The 12107-nt window shown below is 42.7% G+C and overlaps 1 protein-coding gene across 1 annotated transcript in view; it reads right to left on the bottom strand.

Moving 5' to 3' along the window:
* PHAF1 (phagosome assembly factor 1) overlaps positions 1-12107 on the bottom strand; it is a 72955-nt gene that overhangs the window by 9148 nt on the left and 51700 nt on the right. The window contains exons 7-12 of the mRNA XM_058154727.1: positions 9803-9897; positions 8393-8490; positions 6763-6875; positions 4989-5122; positions 2857-2940; positions 691-773 (exon numbers count right to left, since the gene is read on the bottom strand). Coding sequence (XP_058010710.1) covers positions 691-773; positions 2857-2940; positions 4989-5122; positions 6763-6875; positions 8393-8490; positions 9803-9897 — 607 coding nt within the window. The remainder of the gene's footprint in view (positions 1-690; positions 774-2856; positions 2941-4988; positions 5123-6762; positions 6876-8392; positions 8491-9802; positions 9898-12107) is intronic.

Genomic DNA, 12107 nt, shown 5'->3' with positions numbered 1-12107 from the left:
TGGGGCCGGGAGATTCTCCTTCTTCTGCAGTTTGTGTGGGCATGGAGCCAGGACTTGGGCCGGGAGGCATACATTCCTCAGTGTTCGGGAGCAGGTAAGAAGGCCCCGGCTGCTCTGAGGGCGGGCAAGACACAACACATATATTTCAAATTCAAAAGGATTTGAAGGTGAAATGTTATGCACATTCTATATTCTGCAGTCTTGATAAGAATATTCACTATGAATATCAGCATCAGCAGTCATGTGACTGTGATTTTTGAAGTTTCTGGCAAAACACCCATTTGGAAAAATGGATTTGCTTAGCGACCACCTGATTTGTTGAACGACTGCAGTGACTTGCTTTACAACTGTCATAAAATGGTGTCAAATTGGATTTAAGTTACAAGGTGAGCCCACTAAAAGACCAGAACAATTTACACCCAAAATTCTGGGTTCAATTGTGGCCCTTAAGGGAGGACTGCCTCTATTTCATGGAAAACGAAGATAAACGATTTTGACTGTCTGAGAAATTTTTTTGAAAAGATAGAATCCTTCCTCAAATGTTTGATGAAATTAGGCATTATGTGTTTCCACTGGTGGAAATCAGGAAAAAGCACAAAGTTTCTGGGCCCTTGCATATTCACCTACTACTAGCTCATTACTTTTCAAACTAAAATGGAAAACGGGGTATATTAGAGCTTTTTTACTCACATGTTAAAGTTATAATGACCAGGATAATTGGTATGCAAAACAAATTTTTTTACTCTATGAGTATTTGCATCAAAAAGGATATCCTGTGGGAGAAAACCAGAACAGAGAAAAATACATGTTTACTACACTTAAGTGATGAAACCAGCCATCATCATCAATCAATTGACCTGTTTAAGTTATTGTAACACCCTGCATGTCAGTCAACATGTACCTGGCTCAACAGTATTAACTGTGGGAGGGATCTAGCTGTCCTAGTAGACAACCATTTAAATATGAGCTGTACTGCAACTGCCAAAAAAAGCCAGTGCAGTCCTAGGCTACATCAACAAAGGAGTAGTTTTAAGATTACATAAAGTGATAATACTGCTTTATATTGCATTGGTGGGGCCACACTTGGAACCCTGCATCCAGTTCTGGTCACCACACTATAAAAAAGATGTTGAGACTCTAGAAAGAGTGCAGAGAAGAGCAACAAAGATGATTATGGGACTGGAGGCTAAAACATATGATGAATGGCTAAGGCAGTGCTTCTCAATTATTTTCTGTCATGCCCCCCTAGGAAGAAGAAAACATTTTTCGCGCCCCCCGCGCGACTGTAAACACTGGGCTTAGCTTGTTATGACAGTGTTTGCCGAGGTCAAACGCGCCCCCCTTTACAGAGCCTCGCGCGCCCCCTGGGGGGCCCGCCCCACTATTTGAGAAGCACTGGGCTAAGGGAACTAGGTATGTCTACTTTAAACTGGAAATAAGGAGAAAGTTCTTGACAGTGAGAACAATTACTGTAATCAGGGGAACAGCTTTCCTCCAGAAGTTGTGGGTGCTCCATCACTGGAGGTTTTTAAGATGAGAATGGTCAGCCATTTGTCTGGATGGCATAAGGTCTCATGCCTTGAGCAGGGTGAACTACAAGACCTCCAAGGTCCTTTGCAACCCTGTTTATTCTATCGAGATTCTCAGCCATCCAGGTCATGGTTATCCCAAAGGTGCTTTTTCAAGAGGCAACTGGGCTGTCTGCTTTTTACTTGAAGACATTTTGCTTCTCATCCAAGGACAGAAGCTGAAGAAGCTGCTTGGATGAGAAGCGAAACATCTTCAAAGAAAAACCAGAAAGTCCAGTTGCCTCTTGAAAAACCATGTGAGGGGTCTGTAAATATTTTCACAGCCCTCTTCTTGATTCGTGCGGTATACAGGTCCTCAATGGAAGGCAGGTTGGTAGCCATTGTTTTTTCTGCAGTTCTAATTATCCTCTGAAGTCTGTGTCTTTCTTGCTGGGTTGCAGAACCAAACCAGACAGTTATAGGGGTGCAGATGACAGACTCAATAATTCCTCTGTAGAACTGGATCAGCAGCTCCTTGGGCAGTTTGAGCTTTCTGAATTGACACAGAAAGAACAATTTAGATCTTGCGATATGGTAGAACCTAGAAATCTGAAGGTTTCTACTGTTGATACTGTGTTGTTTAGTATTGTGAGAGGTGGAAGTATGGAGGGGTTTCTCCTAAAGTCTACCACCATTTCTATGGTTTTGAGTGTGTTCCAGTTCCAGATTGTTCTGGTCGTACCACGAGGCTAGTCGTTCAACCTCCCGTCTGTATGCGGATTCATCATTGTCTCGAATGAGACCAATCACTGTTGTGTCATCTGCGAACTTCAGTAGTTTAACAGATGGATCGTTGGAGATGCAGTCATTGGTATACAGAGAGAAGAGAAGTGGGGAGGGCACACAGCCTTGGGGGGGCCCTGTGCTAATTGTACTGGTATCTATGACATTCTATATGTGAGCAACTTGAAAAGTTTAATTAATTCAAAAATGAGCAGCAAAAACATCTGCTATTTTTTTCAACAGCTAGCATACAATTTTACATAATATCATGTGTGGCACCACCGGACCTGCCTTTTTAAGCGAAAACTATGAAGATTTTACAAACTTTTACTCTGTGATGGAAACTCTGACTTCCCTCATTGAGTTTATGGAGGCCCTCAAGTGCCATCTAGTGGCCTTGCAGATCCAGGAGCTGCCTTTTGGCCCTGGGACTTTGACCAGACAAGCTCAGTAATGCTAGAACTCAGGTGACATGATTCAGCATATTGGGTGACCCTGGCCACCTGTGTTTATGGTTAAACAAACATGGTTTAGTGGCGTGTAACTAACCCCATCTTTAACTCACCACTCCAAGCGTGAAGTAGTTGAAGAAAAAATCGTTGCACTTTGAAGGGACTTGCTTGTGAGGCGAAGGTGAATGGATTTTCATCTGTTTGCAAAAAAAAATAAGCAAGAAACAGCTTTATTTTCAAACTTAACAGTGGGTGGTGTTTATTGGGAAAAGGGAGCTCTAAGCTTTGAATGGATTAAATGACATCTACGAGAGAAATCAGGAATTAATTCAACTCTGTACAGCAGGGATCTCCATCTGTGGCAACTTTACGACCTGTGGGCTTCAACTCCCAGAATTCCTCAGCCAGCCATATTAACAAGTTAACAGCTGCAGTAATTCACTTAACGGCAGTGGCAAAAAGGGGGCAAAACTCCCTTTCTCTGATAAAATGGGGCAAAGCTCACTGAACAGCTGCCTTGTTTAGCCACAGAAATATTGTGGTCAATTCTGATTGTAAGTCAAGGACTACTTCCCTGTATTGAGTGGGAAACAACAACCATCCATATGCCTCTTTCTGCATTTTAAAATGACATTAAAAGTATTTCACTGAAAAATACAAGCAGGAAAAATTAATGAAAACTAAACAGAACACAGGTAGCTCCCAACTTACCAACAGTTCATTGAGTGACCATTCGAAGTTAAAACAGCACTGAAAAAGGTGACTTATGACCATTTTTCGCACTTATGACCGCTGTAGCATCCCCATGGTCACGTGATCAAAATCCAGACACTTGGTATCTGATTCTTACTTATGACGGTTGCCGTGGGTCACGTGGTCCCCTTTTATGACCTTCTGACAAGTAAAGTCAATTGGGAAGCCAGATTCACTTAAGAACGGTGTTACTAACTTAACAATTGCAGGGATTCACTTAACAACTTGGCGAGAAAAACGCAAACTGGGGCAAAACTCACTTAACGAGTATCTTGCTTGGCAACAGAGTTTGGGCTCAATTGTGGTCGTAAGGGGAGGACTACCTATAATTTATCTAACACTAAGTGAGAAAGTGAAGGGGGAGAGCCTTCTCTGTGGCCGCACCGGCCCTTTGGAACGAGTTACCTCCGGGGTTACGCCAACTCCCCGACCTCCGAACCTTCAAGGGGGAATTGAAGACTCTACTATTTAATCGTGCGGGACTAGCCTAAGTGTGTTTTAATTAATTTATTTATAATTTTAAATTTTAAAGGGTTTTATATCGGTCTATGACCGTTTTAGTTAATTAGGCCTATTAAATATTTCGTTTTAAATTCGTTTTAAATTTGTGATTTATACTTTGTATATTCTATGTTTTTAATATGGCTGTAAACCGCCCTGAGTCCTTCGGGAGAAGGGCGGTATAGAAATTAAATTATAAAATAAATAAAAAAATAAAAAAGGTCTTTGCAGGTTGCTTATACAAATGATCTGCAAGGATTTTGCCTAACCTTATCTTCGGATTTGTAGAAAACCTTGTGAGGGGACCCCAAAGTGCTCAGAACATCTTGGCACGAATCACCGAAATACACACAACGCTCAGATACCCGTATTTTGGCATCGGCTAACACACCAGGACTGCAACCTATACAGGAGAAATAAAGGAGAGAGGAAGATACGAGCACAACAGAATAATTATGAAGCACCTGCACTGATCCCAATAGTCCTAGAAAATAAAATTATGTGAAGGTGAGTGGTCAGAGGAAAAAAAAATCTAGAATGCTCATGTAAACTTTATGCGGAAAGAAAGAAATGAAATTTCTCTGGTGGCTCAGCAGACTAAGTCTGTCTGTTATTAACAGCAGCTGCTTGCAATTACTGCAAGTTCAAGTCCCACCAGGCCCAAGGTTGACTCAGCCTTCCATCCTTTATAAGGTAGGTAAAATGAGGACCCAGATTGTTGGGGGCAATAAGTTGACTTTGTATATAAATATACAAATAGAATGAAGACTATTGCTTAACACAGTGTAAGCCGCCCTGAGTCTTCGGAGAAGGGCGGGATATAAATTCAAATAAAAAAACAAAATAAATTATGATTTATGGACTCATTGTACACCGCCCTGAGTCCTTCGGGAGAAGGGCGGTATAGAAATTAAATTATAAAATAAATAAAAAAATAAAAAAGGTCTTTGCAGGTTGCTTATACAAATGATCTGCAAGGATTTTGCCTAACCTTATCTTCGGATTTGTAGAAAACCTTGTGAGGGGACCCCAAAGTGCTCAGAACATCTTGGCACGAATCACCGAAATACACACAACGCTCAGATACCCGTATTTTGGCATCGGCTAACACACCAGGACTGCAACCTATACAGGAGAAATAAAGGAGAGAGGAAGATACGAGCACAACAGAATAATTATGAAGCACCTGCACTGATCCCAATAGTCCTAGAAAATAAAATTATGTGAAGGTGAGTGGTCAGAGGAAAAAAAAATCTAGAATGCTCATGTAAACTTTATGCGGAAAGAAAGAAATGAAATTTCTCTGGTGGCTCAGCAGACTAAGTCTGTCTGTTATTAACAGCAGCTGCTTGCAATTACTGCAAGTTCAAGTCCCACCAGGCCCAAGGTTGACTCAGCCTTCCATCCTTTATAAGGTAGGTAAAATGAGGACCCAGATTGTTGGGGGCAATAAGTTGACTTTGTATATAAATATACAAATAGAATGAAGACTATTGCTTAACACAGTGTAAGCCGCCCTGAGTCTTCGGAGAAGGGCGGGATATAAATTCAAATAAAAAAACAAAATAAATTATGATTTATGGACTCATTGTACACCGCCCTGAGTCCTTCGGGAGAAGGGCGGTATAAAAATCAAATCAAATAAATAAATAAATAAATAAATTCTTTAAATAAGCCCATTTGAGGTACATTGATTTAAAAATTGTTGCTAAAATGCACCCCACTGAAAGTTACAAACAGACATGAGAGAGTTGTTTTTGTTTTTGTCACAGTCTGATCTAGTATTGGGTGGTTTCAGTGGTGGGATTCAGCTGGTTCAGACCAGTTTGGGCAAACCGGTAGTTAAATTGCTGGCTGGCCCCACCCCTCCCTTCCCTGCCCCTTCCAGGAGTTCCCAGGCACCCCATTTTGGCTCCAAGGTAAATGCAGGAAGGTCTCCTAGGCCCCAAATAGGGAGCAGGGGGGGGCCCGCCCCCATCGGCCTATTTTTGCTCCCTGGGGGGTACAGGAGGCCAAGTGCTACCTGTCACACACTCTGGCCACACCCACCATGGCCACGCCCACCCAGCCAGTCATTAGGGCAGAGAACCGGTTGTTGAATTATTTGAATCCCATCACTGGGTGGTTTACTTCTGACCAGGTGCGTAGGCTAGAAAACCTGGACGGGACCAACCTCGCCAACTGGACCACGTTCACTTTCCTGTCTTTAAGGGGAAAGTCAAGAACAAATATTTTAACTTGGAATTACAACATAGAACAACAAGAGTTGGAAGGGACCTTGGAGGTCTTCCAGTCCAACCTCCTGCTCAAGCAGGAGACCCTATCTCATTTCAGACAGGTGGCTGTCCAGTCTCTTCTTAAAAACCAATTGATCAGTCAGAATAGAGCTGGGAGGGATGTTGGTGGTCTTCTAGTCCAGGGTTCTCCAACCTTGGAAACTTTAAGCCTGGAGGACTTGAAGTCCTCCAGGCTTAAAGTTGCCAAGGTTGGAGAATCCTGTTCTAGTCCAACCCGCTGCTCAAACAGGAGAATAAGTCGGCCCCCTCTTCTCTATGACAGCCCCTCAGATATTGGAAGACTGCTATCAAGTCACCCCAGGTTCTTCTCCTCATTAGATTAGACATACCTAGATCCCCTCAAATGTTCATCATATGGTTTGGCCTCTAGGCCCCCCTAATCATCTTTGTTGCTCTTCTCTGCACTCTTTCTAGGGTCTCAACAACTTTTTTATATCATGGTGACTAGACCTGGACATACTCTTATACCTGCAGTGAGCAATCGCAGTCGTAAACCTGAGGGTCCAGCTGCATCTCGGAGAACATCAACGTATTCTGCATACACATTTCCGAGGAAACAGCTGAGTGGCATCATAGGTGCCCTAAAAGCATAAAACAATGTAAATAATTTAAAATAGGGTATGTTCCTTTACCAATCCTGAAGGTTTCCATATCCCAAACTTCCTAACTCAAAATAGACATCGCAATGGAAGGGTAAGTCCAACTCCGGAAGGTGATTGGAGGATGATGGGAACTGTAGCCCAATAGAGAAAAAAGGGAAGCCTCTGCTGAAGAATGGCCGGATTAATAAATCACACTTTGAAGTTTGTCAGCCAATAAAAGCCATATGCCAAATTATTTTATTCTGGATATTCACTGTTTTCCTAAACAGAGGCCATCTGTTTAGGAAAAAAAAGGCAGATTTTTGAGAGATGACCTAAAGGTGCTTTTTTCAGGAGCCAATTCTGGCTTTTCTCTGAAGATGTTTCGTTTCTCATCCAAGAAGCTTCTTCAGCTCCGACCTGATGGCGGGGAACGGAAGAATGGAAATCCAGTCAGAAATGAAGAAGCTTCTTGGATGAAAAGTGAAATGTCTTCAAAGAAAAACCAGAAAGTCCAGTTACCTCCTGAAAAAGCACCTTTGGGACAACCATGACCTGGATGACAAAGAATCGCCATAGAAATTTTGAGAGATGTTTTGCATGCCAAGAAATCAATGTGTAAAAAACCAAATTTCTCAGCCTGGAAACTGAAAGTGTTTCCTGAACTGAACAGAGAGAAAAAAAGACTTTTAAGCACAAAACAGAAGATGAAATACATCTTAGTGAAGGACTAACACCAAGTATTCACGCTCAGTACAGGTGGTCCTCGACTTATGACAACAATTGGGACCAGAATTTACGTTGCTAACCAAAAGAGTGATGAAGTGAATTACGCCCAATTGTAGGACCTTTTCCGCCATCATCTTTAAGAGAATCACTGCAGTTGTTAAGTAAATCACATGGTCCTTAACTGAGTCCAGCTTGTTTTACTGACATTGCTTGATGTGGGTGTTTTTTTGCCACAAAAAGCCAAAAAAATGTCACAAAACACAATCATGTAACTGGAGGGTGCTGAATTTGTCATAAATGTGACCTAGTTACTACAGGCCCAAAATGTGATGATGCGAACAGGATGTGTGTGTGTGTGTTAGTTGTAGATTTGAGGACAGGTCATAACTAACTTTTTTTGAGTCCATCATAACTTTGAATGGTTATTTGTCATGAACTGAGCACTACCTGCACAAGTATATTAATTATATGCGTGAAAAAGCAACATTTTACATAGCCATGCATGCTGTGTAGTCTAAACCACATAATTTATAATAGAGAAAAGGTACAGGGGAAAAAATGAATACATTATTTCCATTTTTCAATAAGGCAGCCCACATAAAATATTGACATTTTATATCCCTAGATTAATAAATTATTAATCTAGTTGATTGTATTTAATTTGCAATCTGTATTTAATTCAATTAATTAGCAATCAGATTAATTATTGAGTGTAGGGTCTCCTGCTTGAGCAGGGGGTTGGACTAGAAGACCTCTAAGGTCCCTCCCACAACATAAGAGCGACGTACTTCGTATCCTGTAAACTGTTTCCACTGTAGATGTACATGCGTTTCACAGTTGCACCGTGTGGGATTTGCAGAGAGGCTAAGCCGTGGGCAAAGTTTGGCTGCGGAAATCGAAATGAAAAGGTATTGTGAATAACTGAACACACCACCAGCAGTTCTTTTTTTTACGCTCCCAAAGCTGCACCTTCATCTCTTATAAAGAGCTTAGCGGAAAATTGAATCCCTCTCTTGCAAAACCCAGGATCTGCTTTACATATCTCGGTGAGTCATAAGGGGATTTGTTTGGGTTTCGGCAGGAGAACGTAGCCATTGTCTCTCTAAAATCAAGGTTTATGGCTTAGTGGATAACTGCTCTGACCCAGCTCCCCAAACACGACAAACCCTTTGAACTGATCGCAAACGTTCCTTTATTAGGAGCGCCAGCAGCCCCGGCAAAAAGTTTCTGTCTCACCTCAGGTAACAAGTCCATCAGGGAGATGAATATTTGTCTGCCACATCTAGTCATCTCCACCCCCTGCCTTTTATCCCCAGAGCTAGGGTGGGGTTTCATTAGCAGTGGTGGCTCTTCAGTCCCAAAGATCGGCCCACAGATTTCCACTGCTCTCCTCTCCTCTGCCTTCTGCGCATCCATGCGTCAGGCACTGGAGCCAGCTGTTCCTACTTTTCCTCATCAGCCCCCTCCAGACCTGGGGGCTGTTGACTCTCTATCTGAGGGCTGATGGACGGCCCAGGCTCCACTTCTCTCTCTCTCTCTGACAGCTCCATGCCCTCTTTGCCCTCAGAGCTCTCAGGCTGCCTCTGACTCCCATGCCGCCTCCTCCTCCTCTGTTTTGGCTGCTAAAGTGGCCGGCGGCCGACAGGCCACAGTAGTATTAACCTGGGCGATGGTGGTTTATTCAACAAAACATGGATAAACATACTATAGCTTGACATGATTGCTATAGTTATAGCTTGGGGGTCAAACCTCCTGATTAGGGGCATTAGCTGGCATGGTGTGTCCTTCCATGCGTGCATGTGTGTGTCTAGTTCATGAGCCCAGCTCTTTTTACATGTGTCCTGAATTCATATGAAAAAGATGCATGGTCTCCAGTTCAGGCCTCCAAGCTGGGTATTTTTTTAACCTTTCTCTGGATTCACCCCTGCAGTGTAGTCTAAACCAGGGGTCTCCAACCTTGGTAGCTTTACGACTTGTGGACTTCAGCCCGCAAGAGTTAAACTTGTGGACTTCAGCTCCCCGGAGCAAAGCTGGCTGAGGAATTCTGGGAGTTGAAGGCCACAAGTTGTGAAGTTGCCAAGGTTGGAGACCCCTGGTCTAAACCACACATTTTTACAATCAAGGAAAGGGAACACAGGGAAGAAACGAATACGTTATTTTCTTTTTGCATTTTTTATTTTTTAAATAAGATAGCTGACCTCATACTTTGGAGTTTCAGTCCATGAGTCCAACTGAAAGGAAAAGGACAGGCCCCTGAAGTTGAGATGGAAAAGTTGCTCGGCAGAGTTGTAAACTGGTGGAAAAAACACACAGCAGCATGTAAAAAAAAGTAACTCTTTTTAAAACCCAAACTTGGCACTAATATTGATACAGCCAAACTTTGCATTCACAACACTCCCATATAGGTAAACATAGACTTACGACAGTTCACTTAGTGACTGCTCAAAGTTACAACAGAGCCTGAAGAACTGACCTATGACCCAGATTTGAAGGGTCATCTGCTGGGGGGATATCTGCTCCCCTCCCCCCAGTTACATCATCATATTTTGGATGCTTGGCAACCATCTGTTTGTAGCATCCCGTAATCACGTGACCATAGTATTTCCATAAACCAACATTTATTTCCCATTTCCGGTAAATGCCGCATAGCAAACAATGGGTTTGCTGAACGACCATTACTAAAAGGTCATAAAATCAGGCGTGGTTACATGGCGATCCACTTCATGCCCGTCACAATTTACAACTGAAATTGTGGGTTCAATTATAGTCGCTCAGGACTAATAATCTAAACATTTTTCTTCTGAATCTATCCCATGGTTGAGCTCTTCATTATTGTTGTGACCCAGGCCCAAGTAGGTAGTAGGAAACTCAGTCAGTGTAAAAACAAACAAACTTTATTAGAACAGCTGAGAATTACTTCATTCTCAGCATAGTCCAACTAAACTAAAGCAAATTCCTCCCAACACAATACCTCAGTCCTATCACCAACCTTGGTCCAATTAGGCAAACTGCCAAAGGCCTTTCTTGGCAAAAATTCAGAATGTGGCAAAACCGATATGAAACAAATGCAACAAGACAAAGCTATCAACGCTGTTTTCTGGCAAAGAGTCCAAACGCCGTCGCTAGTCTTTTAAGCCTTATGGGAGGGGCCAATCATCTCTTGGCCCTACTCCCGAGTCGTCCTCTTTGTTTTAGCTGCTCTTGCCTTCAGACAGCTTTTCTCTCTTTTTTTTTTGTTGAAAAAGTTTTAATAAACAAAAACTTTTTTTCCCCCTTCCAGTGACGTCCCCCTTTCCCCCCTTCCCCCTTTTTCCCCCTTCCAGTGACGTCACCACTCCTGCAGGGTGCTCTAACAGGGCGCTCCGCGTTAGAAGATCGTAAAAGTCAGTGAAACAGTATAAATCACTGTTCACTGACCTTAGCATACCCCTTGGGCATAAGGGGGTGTGCAGAGCTGTGGGGGAGTGGTAGATCTCTCCAGGGGGTTTGCTCTTAAGAGCGAATTTTTCTGGATTTAAGGTCCCATCGAACCTCATTATCTCCGACTTCAAACAGACAGCTTTTCTCATGCGTGCATTAGGAACAGGCTCCTCCTGTTCCTCTGCCTCACTACTGTCAGCCTCTGGAGGCTCTGGAGTCCGCACGTCACCCCCTGATGACCCTGGCTCCACCTCTGCCTCCGACGCAGAGCCTCATCCGGGCCTTTCCCAGCCTCCAGGACTGGCCCCATGTTCTTCCTCAGCCTCATCGCTATCTGACTCCATCGCCAGCTCCGCAGGCTACTGGCAGACCACAACAATTATAACACGTCTCACTTTTTTCCAATCATCTGGTAAACAGTAGGGGTTTCAAGATACTCTAGGAAAATTAAATATACAGAATAACAGAGTTGGAAGAGACCCTGAAGGTCTTCTAGTTCAACCCCTTGCTCAGGCAGGAAACCCTATTTCATTTCAAACAAATGGCTGTCCAATCTGTTCTTAAATTGGGTTTTAAATTGTTGTAATTTGTATGGGGTGTAATGTCATTTTAAATTTCTGGCATACTTGAATCAGTTTTTTAAGGGTTGTTTTAATTATGGTGTATGTTTCTGTTTGTATTTTATTTGCCTGTTCACCGCCCTGAGTCCTTCGGGAGAAGGGCGGTATACAAATTAAAACATTATTATTATTATTATTATTAAAAACTTCCAGTGCTGGAGCATTCACAACTTCTGGAGGCAAGTTGTTCTGCTGGTTAATACCCAGAGGAAAACCCAAGAGTCAGGGCAAAAAATGAAGTTTTTCATGGGATCACAGCTGTTATTTTTAATTGGGTGAAAAATTAGATGTCCCCATTTCTGGATTTTTGGAACATTGATTCCTGTGGTACGCAGCTCAAACAGGACCTGCAAGTTTCTACAGTTGCAACACAACCTACCTAACCTGTTTGGCTAGATGTTATAATGGGGCTAAATAATAAGAAAAAAACAAGGAAGAAACACAAGGAAGCATGCTACGGAAT

The sequence above is a fragment of the Ahaetulla prasina genome, chromosome 12, assembly GCF_028640845.1.
Source record: "Ahaetulla prasina isolate Xishuangbanna chromosome 12, ASM2864084v1, whole genome shotgun sequence".
Taxonomy (NCBI): domain Eukaryota; kingdom Metazoa; phylum Chordata; class Lepidosauria; order Squamata; family Colubridae; genus Ahaetulla; species Ahaetulla prasina.
This window is presented reverse-complemented; position numbering and strand designations above follow the sequence as displayed.